Here is a 19,080-nt window from a genome sequence, read left to right on the forward strand (position 1 = left end):
GTGATGCTACTTTGTTACAGAGACTTAGATGCGATGTCAGTTCCTGCTATATATTGTATGATACCAAATAAATTCTCTTTCTTTCAGCAGCCCCAGCCCCCATCTTACATCATTGCAGTAGGTTAGAGGCTGAAAAGATGAGATAAACCAGCTATTCCATCCCCTCTCGGTGAAGAGTACCTCTTGGCTGGGTCTGGCAGCAGGGCAAACCAAGCCCTCCTTTTCACCTCTATTTCCCCCCTTTTTCACACTCGCTTTACCACCTCCCCTGATAAGCCCCCAGCTGACTAACCCACATGCTTCCCCGTTTCCTCTGAGAGTAAATCCCAGGCCATCTCATGCTAAGCCTTATGGCCACAGGGCTCATTAAAGGACCTCCTTGTCCCTCAGGTGATTTTGGGGCAGTAGGTCACTCCCCATGTTCCTTGGCACACCCTGGGTGTCACAGCCCGCGAGGGTGCACGCTCTCCCCCGTCATACGAACCATCCCTGTCTCTGTGAGGAGGGAGGATCTGGTCCTGCTTGTAGAGGAGGCACACCCGTGAGCCATCACCATGCTCTTTTGTTCCACATCCAGAGGTTGCTTTAACAAGATTCTGGGCTACAAACACCCCAACTGAACCAATGCCGCCCCAGGCTGTGTTTAGCTGCTGCCAACGAGCCAATTCTGCCACCAGCTCCTCTGTATTCCTAAGGGATCCTAAGGTGAGAACGGCCTTCGCCTTGAGTGGTATAAATGCCACCTTTGTTGCCTTACGGTAAAAGACAAGCCGAGCAGTGTGGATGTCAATCATTGCCCAGCAGTGGGAAACAGCAGGTCCACACCAATGCTCCTTGCTCGCGCCCAACTCTCTGCACCTTGTGGAAGCCCCCCCCAGGATCTCTTTGTGTGTTGTGTGTGCATGCATGTGGGAGGGAGGAGATTGGTAGGAAACCCTGGGGACTGCTACTGTTTCTCTCAAGTTTGTGGTTATTTATGCTGCTTCTCCAGCACAGGCTGTGACATGCTTCCGAATTCAAGGGACTGAGGCAGAGGCCTCCAGCTGATCCTTTTTCTGCATTTGGTAAACAAGGAGCTTGCCAGGCTTTCTGTGATTTTTTGAAAAAAATAAGGATACTCCCTGTGTGCAAAACCAAGTCTGGCTAGGGAAAGACCCGAGGTATGGATCCTGCTTTGGAAATGCAATATTCACACTTCACTCAGGAGGAGGAGTTGATGCTGGTCTGAAATCTGGAGAAGAACAACTGTCCTCTTCTTAAGCTCTTGGGACACCGGAAATGTATTTCTTCCTTGAAATAAAGTTATTTAAAAAAAGGGCCTCTCAGACACTAGAATATCAGAGGCCAGATACCCTGCTGAGGTAAATCAGCGTATCTCTTTGGACACCACTGTAGTAGTGCCAATAAGGATGTAACCATCATGTAGAGAAATAGTGTATGTATGTTTCCACGTGCCTATACACACACCAATAACACATACTTGGTATATTCTTCAAATGTCTTAAGAACAGGAGGCCTGAGCCTCACCTCAGTTATGGCCAGAGTAAATCAGCAGTGACTGCCCTGAAGTCAAATTACACCAATGAAAGAAGTGTTGCGCCCACCAAAGTCCATTACACGCAGAGGTTGCAGGATCAGCCCCTAATGTACGCTTCACGCCATGCTGGCATATGTACCGGGGTCAAAGTATTACTGTTGCTGCACATTCTCCAGAGTCCAAACTATAAGGCTCATATCTTTATATGACCTAATAAAACTAATGAGATTTCCTCACATCTTCTGAGGTCAACAAAATGTTTTTGTCTTCTCTTCACAAGTGACAGTGTGAAGATCTCAGTTTTCAACTCCAACTTCCAGCTGTGTACACCAAAGTACCCAAGTCCACCTTTGACCTTCAGCTGGTGCCTGTGTGCCCCAGCTCCCACCATTCGGGTGAATAAGACCCCCCGTTTCTGCCATGGGGGACAGGGGGAGGGAGATGCCCAGCCAAGCCACTGGCTAAAGGTGAGTTGTGCATGTCACTTGCGTCCTAAGCCTCGCCTCAAGAGTGCTGCAATCAGACCTGGCCCACAGAGAGTGATGTCTATCTCCACACCTGAGCCTCCACCGAGTACCTTTTTTCCTCTCTCCATACTCTGCCTCTTGACCTGCAGTGCTGTTTGTACAAAATGCTTCAATATGCATTTTTAAACTGTGGGGTTTGGTCTGTTGCTGGGGGCAACTCACCATTTGAATGAGCATCTTGAAAAGTCATGTTATGGCTCTACCAAAGTAATGAAATTCAGTTAGACAACTCTTTCTCAATGTTTGCAGCAGCTCAGGTCTTCATTTTGCTTTGTCACCACTTGGCAGTTGGTGGACTTCAGAAAACATTGCATTACCCTGTACCGGTGTCTTAGGACATAGGGGTCTGGATTAGCCATACTGCTGCTTTGGAAAGTGCAATATGAGAAAAACAGATTTATAAATCAAAATGTGTAAGCAGTTTCTTCATTCTAAGAAAAAGGGCATCTGAATATTATGTGAATTTGTTAGATGCCTTTTTTCTTTTTTAAAAAAGCATGCAAGCAAATGGGCTTCTATCAGTAACTGATCTGCAGTCTTTTAACAACCAAAAGAAAATGAAGGATTCTTCATACGGACAGTGGTGCATTTGGACTTGTGTGGTGCTGGCATGTAAAGCTAAATATTAATAGTAACATGAGTGAGGTTTTAAATAGATGCTAGCAAACCCAAATGCAAATCTAGCTATTTTGAAAGTCATGCAGAGAATAGGAATCACGAATTAAATCAAATATTACAGCAAATATTAAATACCAACAGCAGTTAAGGTCAGTGTCTTACTATAGTGACACCATACAGTTTTGTGACTTCAACATAGCTGTAGTGAACCTGAAACCAGCACTAAAACTGAAAGAGTGTGTATATCTGGAACCAATGAAACTTGAGATAAACACTGATGCAGATGAAAAGGGTATTATGGTAGCATGCACTCGTACGTTTGCTAACTTTGTGTGCCTCATTAACCAGCGGCAAAGAGATATCCACATATTTAGGCTGCCCAAAATATATTTTTCTCATATAATATAATCCCGGTCTCCAGAACTGACTCCTGTACCAGGGCAGCATTCTTTCATGAAGTCATCTGAAGGCGAAAGAATGTCACCCTTCATTGAGTATTGACACTAGAGTTTAAAAAGCTAATTGGCGGTGGCCTTTAAAAATATGAAGCGTGAAGGCGCATACCCCTTTTTAGGGGGCAGAGGGAAGACAGCATTGCTGTGGGACCTTTGGAGCTAGAAATCTGCTCTGAGGAATGTCACCACTTAAAAATACTTCACTGGCCCCAGTGTGAACTCAGTAGTGTCATCAAAACCATTCAGATAAAAATAAGGCTTTCTAACTTTTAGCTCCTCTTGATCCCGTCGAGCCACCGCAGCACCACGCGGGGGGAAGCACAGCTTTCCTCACGATTCCCAGCAAGGGCATCAGCGCACCCCTCGAGCCTGCCGGCGCATACTCCGGCTGGTTTCAGAGCAACCCGCTCACCTGCCTGCAAGGGCAGGCTCTAAAGGCCCCTAAAGCCTGGCCACGGCACCCACGTCCACTCACCCTGCCGTGGGCCGGTGGCCACCACGGGCAGCCAACCTCGGCTTGTCAGCCGCTGTTGTAAGGGGTGATGCAAAACCGAGAAACCGTCCCAAACTAGGACTGATCCTCAAGTGCTTTTGTTACGGTTGTTGTTTGTTCCTTTCCTATTCGACTGGAAGCTGTTCCAGCTGACGCCAGAGCCGACTGAGAACAGAGCGATCAGCGCAAACGGGCGAGACCAGCTCCCTCCCCGCCTGCGCAACCGGCGGGGACGGGTCCCGGGACAGGTCCCGGGACGGGTCCCGGACGCTCTGCGGGCAGGAGAGGAGAAACTCGGGGAAACTCGCCGAAACTCGCTATCTGCGTGTCGCGTCCCGTCACGACGCGGCGCTTCCCCTCAGCGCCGGGGCGCTGTCCGTTAGCACCACGTGACCGCCGCCCCGTTGCTCGCCGGGATCTGAAGCGGTGGCGGGAGGGGAGGCGCGCGTGCGCGCGCGCGCGCGCGGGGGGGCGGGGGCGGGGCCGGGCCGTTGCTCCTCCCCCTCCTCCCAGCACCCGCCCCTTCCCACCCCTCCTCCGCCCGGGTTCTGCGCGTGGGGCGGCTCGCGGGTACGTTACAGCCCCCCCCCCCCCGCCCCCCCCCCCGCCGCGTCCGTTACCCCTTGGTGTGGGGCGGGAGCTGGGGTTGGGGCTCGGCATTTCCTCTGAGGGAAGGCGGGGAAAATGGCGGCCTGGGGAGCGTGACTCCCCCTCCCCGCTCCCGGCTGTCGCTGCCGCCTGTGGCGGGTCACGGCCCTTCCCCGGGCCCTTGTGGGCGGAGGTGGCCGGTCCTGTTGAGTTATGAGGTACTTCGGCGCGCGAGCAAAAATAACGCGTGTGTTTCTATATATATAACGCGCGTATACGTAGATACGTGTATATATAGAGATGTATGTGTCTATATATACGTACGCAGATGTACGTATAGAGCTCGGTATCCGCGGGGCGTGCACGCTGTGGCGGCTGCGGGCGCACCTGTGCCGCGCCAGGCCGTGCCGTTTGGCCCCCACAACCATCTCGGCTCCCTGGGCCTTAACGTCTTAACACCCCCAGGGAGGGAAACTGGGGCGTGTTAGCTGAAACGCTTCTGGCTTTCCGGCGTTTTGTGTGTTTTTCCAGCTCTTCTGTTACTGAAGAAGCCAGGGGGTTGTTTTTTCTGCATGTTGGCTCTGTCAGTGCAGCCTTCTCCAGTGGAGTAGTTATCTGTAGAAAACTACACGGCTGCTGAGCACAGGGGAGCTACTAGTATTAAAAAATAATACTTGTTATTGAGAAGGAGAGGGTATAATTGTAATTGATTTGAATGCAGGACGTTTTGCTGAGTTAACGCTTCAGTCTGTTCGTCCCCTTACTTGCTGTGTTTTGACCACTGACAGTGGCCAGCATCAGTGGTTGGCCAGTGTCTTTTGTTCTCAGAAGAAATAAAAATTAATTTTGAAGGTGTACAGCTCGTTCACAAATTTTTTTTTTCCCCAAAATGGCTTTAGCTATATCACAAGATACCACTTTAATTTTTTTCTGTTTCTGTGTTTGAAAATAGTTTGTGTACACATAATAGTACTGCTAATGGTTTTTCTTTTATGTTTAATCCAGTGTGATTCCCTGCTTTTATGCAGTTGTGTTTTCACAAAGTTTTTAATTGGAAACTGTTGAATAGCTGCAGATGTATCACGCAGACTTTTAGACGTGATCTGAATACAGATTATAATCTCTCTAGTATTTTATATGTTACTGTTTGCAGAGGCACTAACCTAGCTTTAAACAAGAAAAGGCCATCTCTTACTTATTATTTTTTTTCTTTATTCAGGTTTACAGTAGGTGTAGAGTAATATTTTTTCTAATTGCACTTCTTGTTAATAACACTCATACTATTGTTTTGTTTCTTACAGGATTGGTGAGGGAAGAGCTTGCTTTCAATGAAATATTTATCAAGTGTTGAGGAACAAGTCAGGAAACCCAGCCAAAAGCTAATGTCATCAGAAACGCCAAGAGAAAGTCCAGAGGTACCAACAGAAAATACCATGTCTCCTGAAGTTCCTGATGTGAAAGGAAAGGTGAAGTCAAGTGACAGTCCAGTAGAGAGACAGGAGGCAGGCTCAGGCAAGGAAGAATACCTTGAGCCCATGTCCAAGAGGCAAAGGAAGAAGCTGTTGAAGCAGAAACAGTGGGAAGAACAGAAAGATCTACGGAGGTATGGTTTGCAAAATAGCTTTTGTAGGATCATGTGTAGTATTTAGTGCTAATAATAATGGTGTGTCAGCAGAATTTGTGTGTGGATTGCTTTAGCAAATCAAGGCAGTTGAACTAGTTTTCTCCCATGCCAGGTTTAAAGCGGTAGTCACAGGCTACTCCATCTGCATATGAAGAAGCTATAAAGGTAAGCATTCTCTCTTCATACTAGAAGTGTTCCTCAACTTGAAGAGGATATCAGGAGGGATTCAAACTTGCATGTTTTTGGTTTGTCGGAAGGGAGAAGTAACATGTGGCTTTGTTCCTTTCTGAATGGGCTGCACTCTCTTTCCCCAGTGCTGTCAGACTTGGTGAATCTTACAAAGTCAGTGAATAAAAAAAAATTTCTTTTGACACATGAAATGCTCTGCTGTAAGTTATGTTGACTTATAACCTGTTAAAATAGTTTTGGAAGATGATGACCTTCTGTTTTATTCTGTTGAGAGAAACATTATCTGCAAATGGGCTGATGGTGGTTTATCCTTGTCCTGCTGAATGCAAAGTGTTCCTCCCCCAGAGAGTGGCTGTTAAAGTTGCTGTCTCCGAAATTTGATCTCCCAACTGCCTGCTCCCATCGGGGGAACAGAGGGAAGAAACAATTGTTTCAGAAGTCTTCTGAAAAACTTGAAACAGGAGGTAAATTGCCTTCCACATTCTGATTCCGATAGTGCAATTTTGGCAATCTTTTTGGTTGTTTCTGTTATGAGACCTGACTCAGAGCACCCGTAAATCCATGAAACTCCCACTATTGCCTTCGTTGAATTTGTGTCAGATGTCTGTCTTTGTAGGTATATACAGAACTTCACAAAGATGGGGGGTGTGTTTCATGCTGGTATCAGCCTAGCACAAACGGAAGCAACAGGATAAGTTTAAACTACCACAGTCATGGGACAACCACCTTGATTGTAGAAGTATGCATTTGTGTGCATAACACGTGCCTCAGCAGATTTGGCGGCACTTTTTGAAGATGTATTTGTTTGTTTGTCTATTTAGGCAGAAACGAAAAGAAAAACGCCAGAAGAGAAAACTAGAACGTCAGTCAAAATCGGACTCCAGTAGTGAAGTGAATGACAGAAAGCGTATGCGAAGGGAAGTTGTTCCTAGTACACTTCGCCTCATTGTGGACTGCAGCTTTGATGACCTGATGGTGCTAAAGGTAAAAGAAACTTACTCTTCACATACAAATATTGAAAGGTTCTCCAGTGACAGTGCTGATGCAATGTCAGAGCACAAAAACTGGAGAGCAGCTTGTGGAGGACAGTTAGCATGTTTCAGATTGTGGTGACTCCCAGACCTGCTTAGGTCAGTTGCTGAATTTTTTAGGGTTTGGAATGTACGTTTATATAAGCTTGCCAAAGATTTTTGTTTGCCTTCATGGAGATGCAGTAAGTTGGTTTGATTCCAAAAACAGGAATATAGAAACAGTTTGTGCCGTATGTTCACCATGAAGCTACACACAGTTCTGCCTCAAAATGGTTTTGCTAGAGGGGCTGCAAATGGCCCATCAAGTTACTTTCTCTTTCAAGTGGACCTAAGGCTCCCAGCCATGTTAGTAAGTATGTGTGGAAATAAGAATTTTGAGTATTAGGAGGATACTGAGCTTTTCCTCTCAGTCACATGAGAGGTAGTTGGGATAGGAGAACGCTATTCAGCCTGTCTCTAAAATTTTAGAATGGATGAAAGAACGAGTGAGATGGTCACAGGGTAGGTAAATGTTGTGGTTTAACCACAGCTGGCAGCTAAGCACCACGCAGCCGCTCACTCACTCCCCCCAGTGGGATGGGGGAGAGAATCCGAAGAGTAGAAGTGAGAAAACTCATGGGTTGAGATAAAGACAGACTAATAAGTAAAGTGAAAGCCACACACACAAGCAAAGCAAAACAAGGAATTCATTCACCACTTCCCATTGGCAGGCAGGTGTTCAGCCATCTCCAGGAAAGCAGGGCTCCATCACACGGAACGGTTACTTGGGAAGACAAACACCATCACTCCAAATGTCCCCCCCTTCCTTCTTCTTTCCCCAGCTTTATATGCTGAGCACAATGTCATATGGTCTGGGATATCCCTTGGGTCAGTTGGGTCCCAGCTGTGTCCCCTCCCAACTTCTTGTGTCCCCCCAGCCTCCTCGCTGGTGGGGTGGGGTGAGAAGCAGAAGAGGCCTTGGCTCTGTGTAAGCAGTGCTCAGCAGTAAGGAAAACATCTTGGCATTATCAACACTGTTTCCAGCACAAATCCAAAGCATAGCCCCATACTAGCTACTATGAAGAACATTAACTCTATCCCAGCCAAAACCAGCACTGTAAATATGAGAAAGATCAATATGATACCCAACCACTGGTCAAGGTGCTTGGTGTGGTGTTTGAGATCAAAACAGCTTTAAGTCTACTAGGAAAGTATGTTAATCTGCAGCCGCCGGTAAGAGTGCAGCCTTTGGTTTCTGAGGCAGACCTCTTCCCTCCCTGTTACTCTGAGCCTTTCTGCTGTTGCCAGGGTCTTCACTGCTCTGCAAGACTGCTTGAATTCAAGCTTTCTCAAAGCCCATCTGGCTACTTGCTGAGTGTAATGCAGAGCACGTATAGCACTAATGGATACTAGCGCCACTCGCCACAAAATTTTGGGGAAGCTCCAGTTGGCATTTTGGCACTTGGTTCCCCGAGGAGTCCCTCAGCAGTGCCCCAGAAGAGACAAGAGGACCCCCTTGATAGTTTTGGAGATGCTGGCTGGGTGTTTCCTGCTGAGCTTTGTCCTTCATAAAACACATTTCCTTCCTTGGTCAGGCAGAGCCCCTGTTAGGCCTGGTATAAAAACTGGCACTTCTGCAGGTGTTTAGGAAGGGTGAAGTGTTGTAAGTGAAGATGGTTGTGGCCTTTAGCAATGGGGTTAATTAGATGCTTTCTCTAGTGCCTGTAAAAACTTGCATTGCAATATTGTAGTGATAAAGTCTAGTTTACTTGAAATCTTTTGGAGATACCAGAACATTTTCAAAGCACTACATGAATCAAAGCAATATAATGATGTTTCATTTTAAAATGGGAATCAGTTATATTTACAAAACCATGCTTTTGGGGCACTGAGAGTAAAACTACATAATGTACCTTACGAAGAACATAATTGGCTAAAAATTAAGTCTGATGCATTTTAAGTAGTACTAGTTAACTGTTGTCCAAATTGTCAGGTCAAAATGCTGGAGCCAGCCACTAAATTATTTGCATTGGTCTGTGGTTCTTCAAGTTAATTATGCATGTTTAATTTTCTTAAATATAAACTGTATATTCTCAGGATTTTCCCATGGGTGAAAGACTGAGTATTGTCACAGTGATAAATCTGCTTGGTTCCTCAGATTAATTTTGACCATGTTATTACATATAATTGAATCCCAGTGATTTATGTTTGTTTTGTTTATTTCCTAGAATAATGCAAATCAAGCACATGCGTAGAGGTGTCTAAATAGACTTTTGTGGAAGATGTGTGTGTTTCCTTGTCAGCATAATCCCTTCACAACGGCTGTTTTTTCTCTCAGGGTTTGATGTCCACACTCTCTCAGTAGTCACTTTTGCCAGTTAAAAGCTTCCTTTTTCTCTCTTTAGCTTCTGACTGGCTCATGATAAAGCATTTTGTGGTGGTCTGTCTGAAGGACTATGTAAAAACAAATTGTGTTGTATACAGGATGTTAAGAAGCTTCACAAGCAAATTCAGAGATGTTATGCAGAAAACCGCAAAGCATTTCATCCTGTGCAGGTATGTTTAACAACCTGAGAACTGTAGTAGAAAAAAAAATACTTAAACTGCCTATTTTTAATAAGAAAATTACTTCTATTGTAATAGATTAGTTTTCAACCCACATGTTTTAAAAATCCCCGTATATATGAAAAAGTATGTGCAAACAGATGAAGAGTGCCAGATACTGGCATGCCGCTAAGATACTGTTGATGCTCAGTTTTATCTGTGACAGATTTTAAAAAAAAAAAAAAAAAAAAAAAAAAAAAAAAGAGACTGTAAGTGTGTATTTGTCTTTTAAATATGTCACTAACTGTATGAGTAAGGTCTTAGTACCACTTTTGGTGAAAAAGTAATTAAGAGTTTTAGCTAATAGTTAAGGGTAGAAAAAGTCTTGTACAGAGAGGAAACAGATTGGCCTATTAACATTTCAGTATTTTGTACCTCTTGTTTGTTCTTTTTGAAGTTTTACTTGACCAGCCATGGGGGACAGTTGAAGAGCAACATGAATGAAAATGACAAAGGATGGGTGAACTGGAAGGTGAATAGTAGGCTATTTCTGTAAAAAGAGAAAAAGGAGTCTTGATTATAGCTGCTAACTAGGTTGTTAGTTGTGAAGGACCTGTGCTTTTTCCACGTGCTTCATCAGAGTAATAGCATATTAGAAATAGTGTGGCTCTTTGTGCTTTTGAATAAGTCAAAGACTGCTTGTCTTGAATTAGTTTGGTTTTTTGCTTGAAAAACTCCATACACATCCATTTTCACCTGTTTATATTGAACAGATTCCATTTTCTGATAGACTAAGCAAGACTACTTGGTTTAGGCAGTTCTGAGAGTCATCTGTCTTGACAGTGCTCTCTTTTTCTTGGTGAAAAATAAGACTTTGAAGTCATGATGCGATTCTCATCCATTATATTGCCTCTCAACACTGAAGTGTTCTCTAAAGAAGTAGCTTGTCTTGTGGTCAAACTCATGTTGGTTTTCCTTGCAACTCCCTATTAAACCAGTATTCCAGCAACTTCAAATGAAGAGCACTTTGCAAAATAAAAACAGTTCTACTTGCAGCATGTCTTGTGTGATAGCTGCTTTGCAAAAGCATAGCATAAACCTCTCGTATCAAGCAAGTAATGTTAACTAAGCGTTTACTTCTGGTTTCACTTTTTTTAGAAAGGTAAACTTGAAAATTATTTGGATCCATAGGAGAAATATGGTAGCATTTGAAGGGAATCACAAGAGCTTAAGGATTTGTCAAGTCTTTTGGGGGTTTCAGAAAATTTCCTGATGATTTTTACAAGTCGGTCCTGTAGGGACTGTGGATGATTTAAGCAGAAATCAGTCTGCGCTGTGCTACGTACTTAAACATGGATAAGGGATATGGAATGACTGCATGCTATTGTATTTATTTTTGCTGGTTCCATCTTGGGTCTGTAAAGTTTGCCCAGCAATTCAGCAGTTGACTGTAACTTCTTTCAAATACCTTTTTTTGAGGATATCCAAATTAGAACAGAGCACTATAGTGAGCTAATAAAGAAAGAAGACCTAGTATATCTTACGTCAGATTCCCCGGACATTCTCAGTGAGCTTGATGAGAAGAAAGCCTATGTGATTGGAGGACTGGTGGATCACAATCACCACAAGGTAAACTGTGGGTCTGTTTCTTTACAGATCCTTTTTTTTTTTTTTGGCACCTTATTTTACATTAATGCTGTTCATATTGTTCAGATGTAAACTAACAAAAATAAATAACAAAAAAATATCTTTAAAAAAGACTTCAAAAAAATTTTGAAGAAATGGGAAAAAAAACTTGTGGTGCTAACAGTGGCTTGTGTTCCAGAGTGCAGACGTGCTGAGCTTTTTAGGATTTTATCTTTTCATTTTAAATATAGGAATGGAATTAATAACACTGCTCAGCTTACTGAGGGCCATATTTTCAGACAGAAGGGTTTGGTTTCTGTTCATGCACTTGTGTGTTTGTGCGCACACTTGTATGTGCACATGCCCAAATATAGACGAAGAACAGTGCTTGAATCTTGGATGTCCTTTTTTAATAAATTTGCACGTCAGGAGAACTTGGCTAAGTAACACACATGCCTCAGGGATCTGGTTCCATACCTGTACATGGGAGCGTGCTCTGTGGACCTGGAATGTCATAGAGAATGCAGCTGGGAAATTAAAGCACTGTTAACTGCTTTTCTTCAGAGACACTCCTGTGTAATTTCTGGTGACATGTTTAATATTTCAGTGTGATGCTAAAAAAAGGGATGGATCTTAAGCCTTACCAAATGATACTTCAGCAGTTAGTCCACAGTTAAAGGCTAGGAGGGAGCTAAAGCAGATCCTTTATATAGCCATTAAGGTATAAAGTATTTACACAATTTTAAAGTTTAGAGTTTTTTTCCCATTTTGGGCACAGGACTTGCCAGGTTTAAAAAAGCAAACAAAATTTCTTTATCCTTTACTCTTCCTCTGAAAAAATAACCAGTTACTGCAATCTGAGTAACTTTGTATTTAAGCATAAACTTGCCTTTAAAACAGGCTGTGGCTGACACTTTCTAGAGCTGCAGGTGTATGAATAAATCTTAATTACGATCCTTTTGACCAAACATCACAGTGTGACATATATTCAAAGTAGTAAGTTTCCAAAGGTAGCACTTGAAGCAGGTACTGTCTAACCCAGGTAAGTTTCTTTTTGTAAATATCTTCTAAAGTAAGATCATGGCAGCACTGGCAAAACTCTTGCCAGAAAATGATACTTGTAGTAATCTGTATGGGCTGATCTGAAATGGTGATTCTCAGTCCAGTTGTTTTGGTGTCTTTCCCACAGGGAATTACTTACAAAAAAGCTGTAGAGCAGGGAATTGGTCATGCACAGCTTCCACTTGGAAACTTTGTCAAGATGAATAGTCGGAAAGTGTTAGCTGTCAATCATGGTAAGTTTTAAATCACAAAATAATGGCGTTATTATAGAATATACCCACGATATTCAGAATTTGAACCCTCAAAATGTGCACTGTAGTGCAGATACCTAAATCTTATTATGTTGTTATTTCTTGAATCTAGTTGCCTTTAGGATACAGTAATTGCTCTGACCTTTAAATATTTTAGATATGGTTAAATGTAAAGGATGGTGTCTTAGCCACTTAGAAGTGCACCTCCTATTCTGTTGACTTGTCCCATGAGTAATTTTGGCATCCTTACCATCCTGGTCTTGTTTCCGGACTTATGTATACGTGAGTAAAAAGTTGGAAACTATCCTGTGTATTTTATACCAGGGGAGGATAAATGTTTGTGATGTTTTCATCTCTTTGGACAGCTGTGTTCAGCAGTAACTGCTTAGGTACCTGTAGGCTCACCTCATTTGGTATCAGCAGTACTCTTATCTGCTGAGCTTTCGTAACTGTATTTTTGCCTGGCTTCCTGATTCTGATTGAAGTATACAATTGCTTAACCAAGTCTTGAATCCCACTCCTTTTGAACTTTCAGTTTTATTATTAGATTATATTTCAGTGTCATTAAACAAACGTACATGCAAAATGGAGCCTACTCAGACCTTTATGGAATTTTTTTGACATGGTGTCCAAGTCTTTATTTTGCCCCACTTCAGGTTCTTTTATTTATCTCACCTTGCTTTGTTTCAAGTTTATTTTATTATGTAACATATTGCTCGATGATAACTTTATTTTCTTAAAATGCTATTGATTGAGGAGATATGTATTTGCATGACAGTAATGATTATTTAAATGTGGAGGAGAATATAGTATATCACTGGATTAAAAATTGTCAAACCCCATGTATTTGTAGATCTTACATGTTTCTAAAACTTGATCTTTAAGTGTTGCTTTATATAGTCAAGAAGAGGACTTCATGTGTTATTTATCAAAAGTTACAGCTGTAGCTTTCTACTGGAGTTTTTCTGCAGTAATCTTATACTGACCTCTAGCGTCAACGTTTCTGGAGGCTGTCTTCTACATGTCTGAGCACTGGCTATAAAACTGGGTCACTTACACTGGGGCTTTCATTTATCTGCTTAATGGTCTTGTTTCTTGTGCCAGACTTTTAGGCACCTGATTTCACTGCAGTTTAGTTGGCCAGATTTCATTTTGTGTGAGCTTGTCTTCCCTTGCCCTTTGAAAACATTTTCAAATTGCAGCTGAAAGGCTCTTAACCCACATTCCTTTTTTAAGGTAAAGATTATACTATAGCAGTATTTTGGTTAAGGTTTTGGGGCAGGAAAATAAACACAACTCTGCCACCACCAAAAGTAAAGGTACCTTTAGCGGTTGTAATTAAGGCTCTGGTATATATTGTAACCCTAATAGCTTACAACCTAAATCCAAAAAGACAGCTTTCAAGGGAGTAAGGCATGAGTAAGGTGGACAGAATCAAGCTGCCTCTCAAATCTCGTGTTATAAATTTTGTGTGAGAAGGATATTTGCACTGAGGTGTTTGTATTTTGCTGTGAGTACATCCACCTCGCCGCTTTGTGTAACTGTGTAATTGCTCACCCTTCCTCTTTTGATTTGGTTGTTCTGGCCTCTTGAGTTCCCCCCCTTGGTGCCGAAGTTGCAGCAGAGGACAGTACAGGGCTCACCAGATGAGACTGTGGGACCTGCCTGGTCCCTGTGGAACTACTTTTGATAGGTGTGAATTTGGAAAGTCCTGTAGAAGAAGAAACTCTTTCTGAACTGCCTTCTCAGTGTTTGAAGCACTTTAATTAAATGGGCCCTCTTGTGGTTGGAGGTTGACAGCGTCGTTAACAGGGGAATTCGCTTCCTTTTTACTTATTTATTTATAATCCTTCTCTCTTGGGATTGCGTCTCCATATATTTCCACAGGCAGTTCAGTGCCTGCATTGCCATGTTAAAATGGCATGAGGAACACATGTATGTGTGAAATATTTGATGCTAGAAAACTGACACAGCATAAGATGAGACTTTTTTTTAAGTCCATCTGGAATTACAAAACTTGAAAGATTTGAGATCTATGTAAAACACTGTATTGCAAAACACAACTGCAAGTGTGGCTGAGAGAGTTTGTTTTCTTCTGTTCAGGTTTGTATCCCAAGGCTAATACTTTGTAATATATGTATATAATATATGTTACAGGACCATACTGCTTCATTCCAGTCTGCAGTGATGTCTACCAACTGTTCCCACTGCCTTTTTCTGTCCTTGTGTAATTTTTTTGTTGCTATTGCAGCCCATCATAGAAGCCTCTGTTCTTCTATGGAAGCCACTCTCTTTCCATCAGTTCTGTTTTTACTATGCAGATAAAGGAATTTCCAAAGCTAGGGAGAAAAAATGTGCTCTTGATACTTTTATTGTTTCTTAAGCCAGCATTTTTGCCTCAGATGTTTTCTGCAGTAACTTACCAGTGATATTAATATAGTGTTTTGAGTGCTCATACCTTCACAGTACATTTCAGGTGAATAACCTCCTTAGTAAAATGGTCAACTCTTCAATATCAGTGTCACAGAGAGCAGCTGGCTGTCCAGTAAACCTGGATCCAGGAAACCTCTAGTAAATGTGACACTTTTCTGTAACTTGACTCTCAGTGAGTATGAGATCCATGCTGCTCCTCCCTTTCTGAATGCCTGCCTAACTCTGTAAGGTTGGTTTTTTTCCCTCCACAGCTCCTTTGATCCTTTCTCATATGCTGTTGCTTGGCATTGAGAGTACTTGTGCTGGGAGCATTCTTTGAAGTCAGCATTCTCCAGTGGTGTTAGCACTATTCCTGTAGCCCCAAGCTTGAAGAGCCACCGCTCTGTCCCAGATTTCTTATCTAAGTCTGGCTTACTCACCAGCCATAGGGCCTTCCCTGATGCTGCTGAGCCACAATCTGTGTTGAGAAGTTTTTTGGATAGCCTGGGATTTTTCTAAGTAGGAATTTGCAGATGAATTTTGTATATAATGCAATTTGGAGCTATTGTCAATCAGGGAAAGTTTTCGGAGCTGAAATGGGAGTAGACGGGTGAGTGTAATAGAAGCAGCAAGAAAGGGTCACAGAATTGGAGGCTAATAAGGTTTTTTGCCATAAGCTCAGATGGAAATGAAAGAGAAAGCTAATTATAGCAGGTTTTAGGAAGACTTTGGGCTGTCCATGTGTTAGGGAGGTGACAAAGTCATTGTGAAAGTGCATCCACAGCAGTACTGTCAAACATGAGAAGGCATTAGTGCCTGTATAGATGGCACGGGCGAGACTTGAAGTTCTGTGGGGACATTTCTTTCTATCCCTGAGAGAAATTAATACAAACTGGAGCCACTGCAGAAAAGCACTGCTGTAGTAACTGTCTTACAACTGGAGACTCAAAGCGTGCTTGGCTTTAGACTGCAGCAGTAGCAGAATTGCCTTGTCTGCTTCTGCATGTACTTCATCAACTTTACTCTGAAGATGCCACAACTGAATGCCTGTAAACCTCTGTAAAGATGGATTTGGGGGTGTGTTCCTGTCAGCAGTTCATTTATCTCCCTGTAAAAGAGCTGATGGTCTTTCTTGATGTTGCAGTGTTTGAGATCATCCTTGCATACCTGGAGAAGAGAGACTGGAAGGAGGCCTTTTTCAGTGTCTTGCCACAGCGGAAAGGGGCTGTTCCTTTGGGAGAAGCCAATGATTCGTCCAAACATGCTCTGTCTGGAAAAGAAGATAAACACAATGACTCAGACAGCAACTAGGCTTCAGAATGAGACGATGGGAAAGATGAGAGATGCAGTTCATGGGATAAAACTGGGACGTGAAGTAGTTACACTCCAAAGACCATCTGCTGCCCTTGTGATACTGAATTGTCTCAATGCTTGGTAGTTCCATAGTTGGCCCAGAGTTGTTTCTGGACATGAAGGGTAAAGATAAATGCAGTTTTATACCCTGAAACTTCCATATTAATAGCTTTTAAAAAAAATAAATTAATGGCAAATGCAGAATTTTATTTTGTTTCCCAAGGAAGCTATTTAATTTTATTTTTTTTAAAATATTTTTTTTTACATACCAAGTAGGGTGTATTACCCAAGAGCATTAGTAGTTACTATTTTAAAGTATGCATTATTCTCCATTTCTGCTCTAAGTTTTCTTAAAAGCAGTCAATGATAAGCGTTGCTGTGGCCTCAAAACCTGTACCACTAGTGCCTGTTGCAAAGTGTGTGTGAACGCTCGAACAAACAAAAATTCTAATTTTCCTGAGAATCTCAACAGACAATCACAAGCAACTGAACTGCCTTTATCAGCTGAGCCACACTGGTTTATATACTGTGTTTAGTTAGCTGAGGTCAGTAGGTGAAATACGAGTGTGGAGTTAAGCCAATGCTTTATACTTCAGCTTCAGTGGGATGGATGCCTGCACGAGTGCAAATCATGTGCCTTGGTTGGCATGTGGTGCATGTTGAGTTGAGATGACACAATCACTTTTGATTACTTCTTGATCTTCTTCGCAAAATTTATCACACATCCTCAGAACAATACCAGGAGACAGGAACTCTTTCGTACATGTCATTTATTCAGTTTCAGTATACCTGTTTTATCACATGATCCTGTACGTATTGTTTGTCAGTATTCTTCCTTTAAAAAAAAAAGTTATAGTCTCAGTCTTGGCTTGATGTTCTGATTCAACTTATTTCTAACTGACTTAAGTGCTTTTGCAAAGTACTGAAATGGACACCTTGGAAATGTGGGTTCACTTCACCCCTGTGAGCCTGCCTGCCCCATCCCTTTCTTCTGTAGGGGCTAGGCAGGCAGCTGCAGTTTCTGAATGATTACAGCTTTCATATAGGTCAGCTGAAGGGTGTAAGAACACATCCTCGTTACTATTCATCTCTGCTGAGCTGGAATCAGAGAGCTGATCCAAGTATGACTTGGCTTGTATCTGTTTTTATTCCTCCCTCTGTTGTTACTGCTTTCACATGGAGACTAGAAGTGGAATTCCTATAGGTCCCTATGGTCTGTAAAGGGTTGGCTGGTTATGGCTTTATACGCTTAGTGCACTTCTCTCTATACTTTTTAAATAACCATAGGAAAGTTTCTTCTGTTAAAAGTATGGAATGTGGTTTGTTGCTCAAGTAATGTGGCTTTTTTTGTTAGGTTTTACAAAAATGTGGTTGCTTTTGTTCCAGAAACTAGATCAACTTTTTCATAAAAGCATTGCTGTTTTTACTTCTGTAACAAAAAGTGCAGCATAAGTATACCCACCATGTATTACACTGATTCTCTGATATAAATGTGTAAAGCAGTGAAATTACAAGGAGTAACGTCTTTACAGCTGAGGTTCTGCATGTTAATGCACATAGCACCTATTAAACCTAACCTAAGACTCTTCAGTCTCCTTAAGGTTTTCTTAAGACCATTTCATACACGTGCCTCATTTACTCAGGCTTGAGAATGCAAGAGCAGATTGCATAGACAAAGTGGGGTCTTTGGAGACATTCTGAAAGGGTTAAAAAGCATCTTACGGAATTGTTTTGTGGCTTAAAACACAGCCTGTCTTCACCTTTACCAGTGAAATTAGATAAACACACATACCCATGCACATGTTTTTAGATCAATCACTTGCAAATCTGAAGCGTACCTGTTTATGGAGAAATCGAAGAAAAAAGATGGTCCTCTATGTTGCTCTTGGAAGGCGCCTAGTGCTAACTCCACAACATCACAGCAGCTTGGTGACTAGCTGTTGCCTGGTGATATGCATTGCTTGTCGCAATCACCTGGTTTTCCCGTCCTCACTGGTGCCTTAGCCAGTAGTTGGCATTGCTGCTGTTTACCTTTTCTCTGTGCTGTTTACCTTTCTCTGTGCTAACCTAATCGGGTCATACTCGGATGAAGTTTTCATGCCTGTTGTCATGAGCTGTCTCTACAGGGTGCTGTCCTCAGGATGTGTTAATTGGTGAGATGGAGCAGTAAGCAAGAGCAGAGGGGGGTTTCAGTAGGCACAGCCCTCTGACTACTGCTGCTGTCCTCAGCCTGTCAGTGTCCTACGGTTCTGCAGCCATCTAGAAAAGGCTGTTCTTGGTGGACCTGGACTTGCACCGATGAGATTGCTAACACTTTTCTAAATGCTTTGGACGCTTGGATGTTCATTGGTGGAATCACCAGCACTAGACACAATCATACTGAGGTGGTGATCTGCTTTCAGGCTGCAGCTATGCAGTAGCATTCAGGGAGAAGTGACGGACGGTTCAGGAAGCCCCGAGGGCCACTCTTGCAGTGAGTTCAATGTAAAGTTACTGATGAAAACAGTTGAATTGGTTGGAGCACATGAAAATCACCCTAGCATCAGATCAAGTGTGAGAAACTGAAACCTGTTTGTGAGAGAGTCTGAGAGAGCGGCTTGTAAAAGCAAGAGGGCTTGTGCTATTTGTGACACCTCCAGTCCCTGCCATGATACCACAGCTCCTCATGACAGACCAGGAAGGTGGTAGTCCTTTCATTCCTGTATCTTTGCAGTGTGAGAGTGGAGACTGGTAGGGTGGTCATTTGATGACATCCCTGGGAAGAGCATCCTGAGCGGTCTTGGTCTTGTGC

At 42.8% G+C, this 19,080-nt stretch overlaps 2 protein-coding genes across 3 annotated transcripts in view; both read left to right on the forward strand.

Moving 5' to 3' along the window:
• The first annotated feature begins 4,113 nt into the window (after positions 1-4,113).
• Positions 4,114-17,875, forward strand: TRMT10A (tRNA methyltransferase 10A). Of its 2 annotated transcripts, none has more exons than XM_049814918.1 (8): positions 4,114-4,200; positions 5,520-5,821; positions 6,853-7,015; positions 9,526-9,597; positions 10,043-10,117; positions 11,065-11,214; positions 12,401-12,506; positions 16,081-17,875. In XM_049814918.1, the coding sequence occupies exons 2-8, from the start codon at positions 5,547-5,549 to the stop codon at positions 16,245-16,247; spliced, it is 1,008 nt and encodes a 335-aa protein (XP_049670875.1). In that variant the 5' UTR covers positions 4,114-4,200; positions 5,520-5,546; the 3' UTR covers positions 16,248-17,875. The 2 variants fall into 2 exon arrangements, with proteins under 2 accessions (XP_049670875.1, XP_049670874.1); XM_049814917.1 differs by lacking the exon at positions 4,114-4,200 and adding an exon at positions 4,267-4,436.
• Positions 12,418-19,080, forward strand: part of LOC126044754 (alcohol dehydrogenase 1) — a 40,351-nt gene continuing 33,688 nt past the window's right edge. The window contains exon 1 of the mRNA XM_049814907.1: positions 12,418-12,506. Coding sequence (XP_049670864.1) covers positions 12,504-12,506 — 3 coding nt within the window. The 5' untranslated portion in view covers positions 12,418-12,503. The remainder of the gene's footprint in view (positions 12,507-19,080) is intronic.

This window comes from Accipiter gentilis, chromosome 12 (assembly GCF_929443795.1).
Source record: "Accipiter gentilis chromosome 12, bAccGen1.1, whole genome shotgun sequence".
Lineage (NCBI taxonomy): Eukaryota > Metazoa > Chordata > Aves > Accipitriformes > Accipitridae > Astur > Astur gentilis.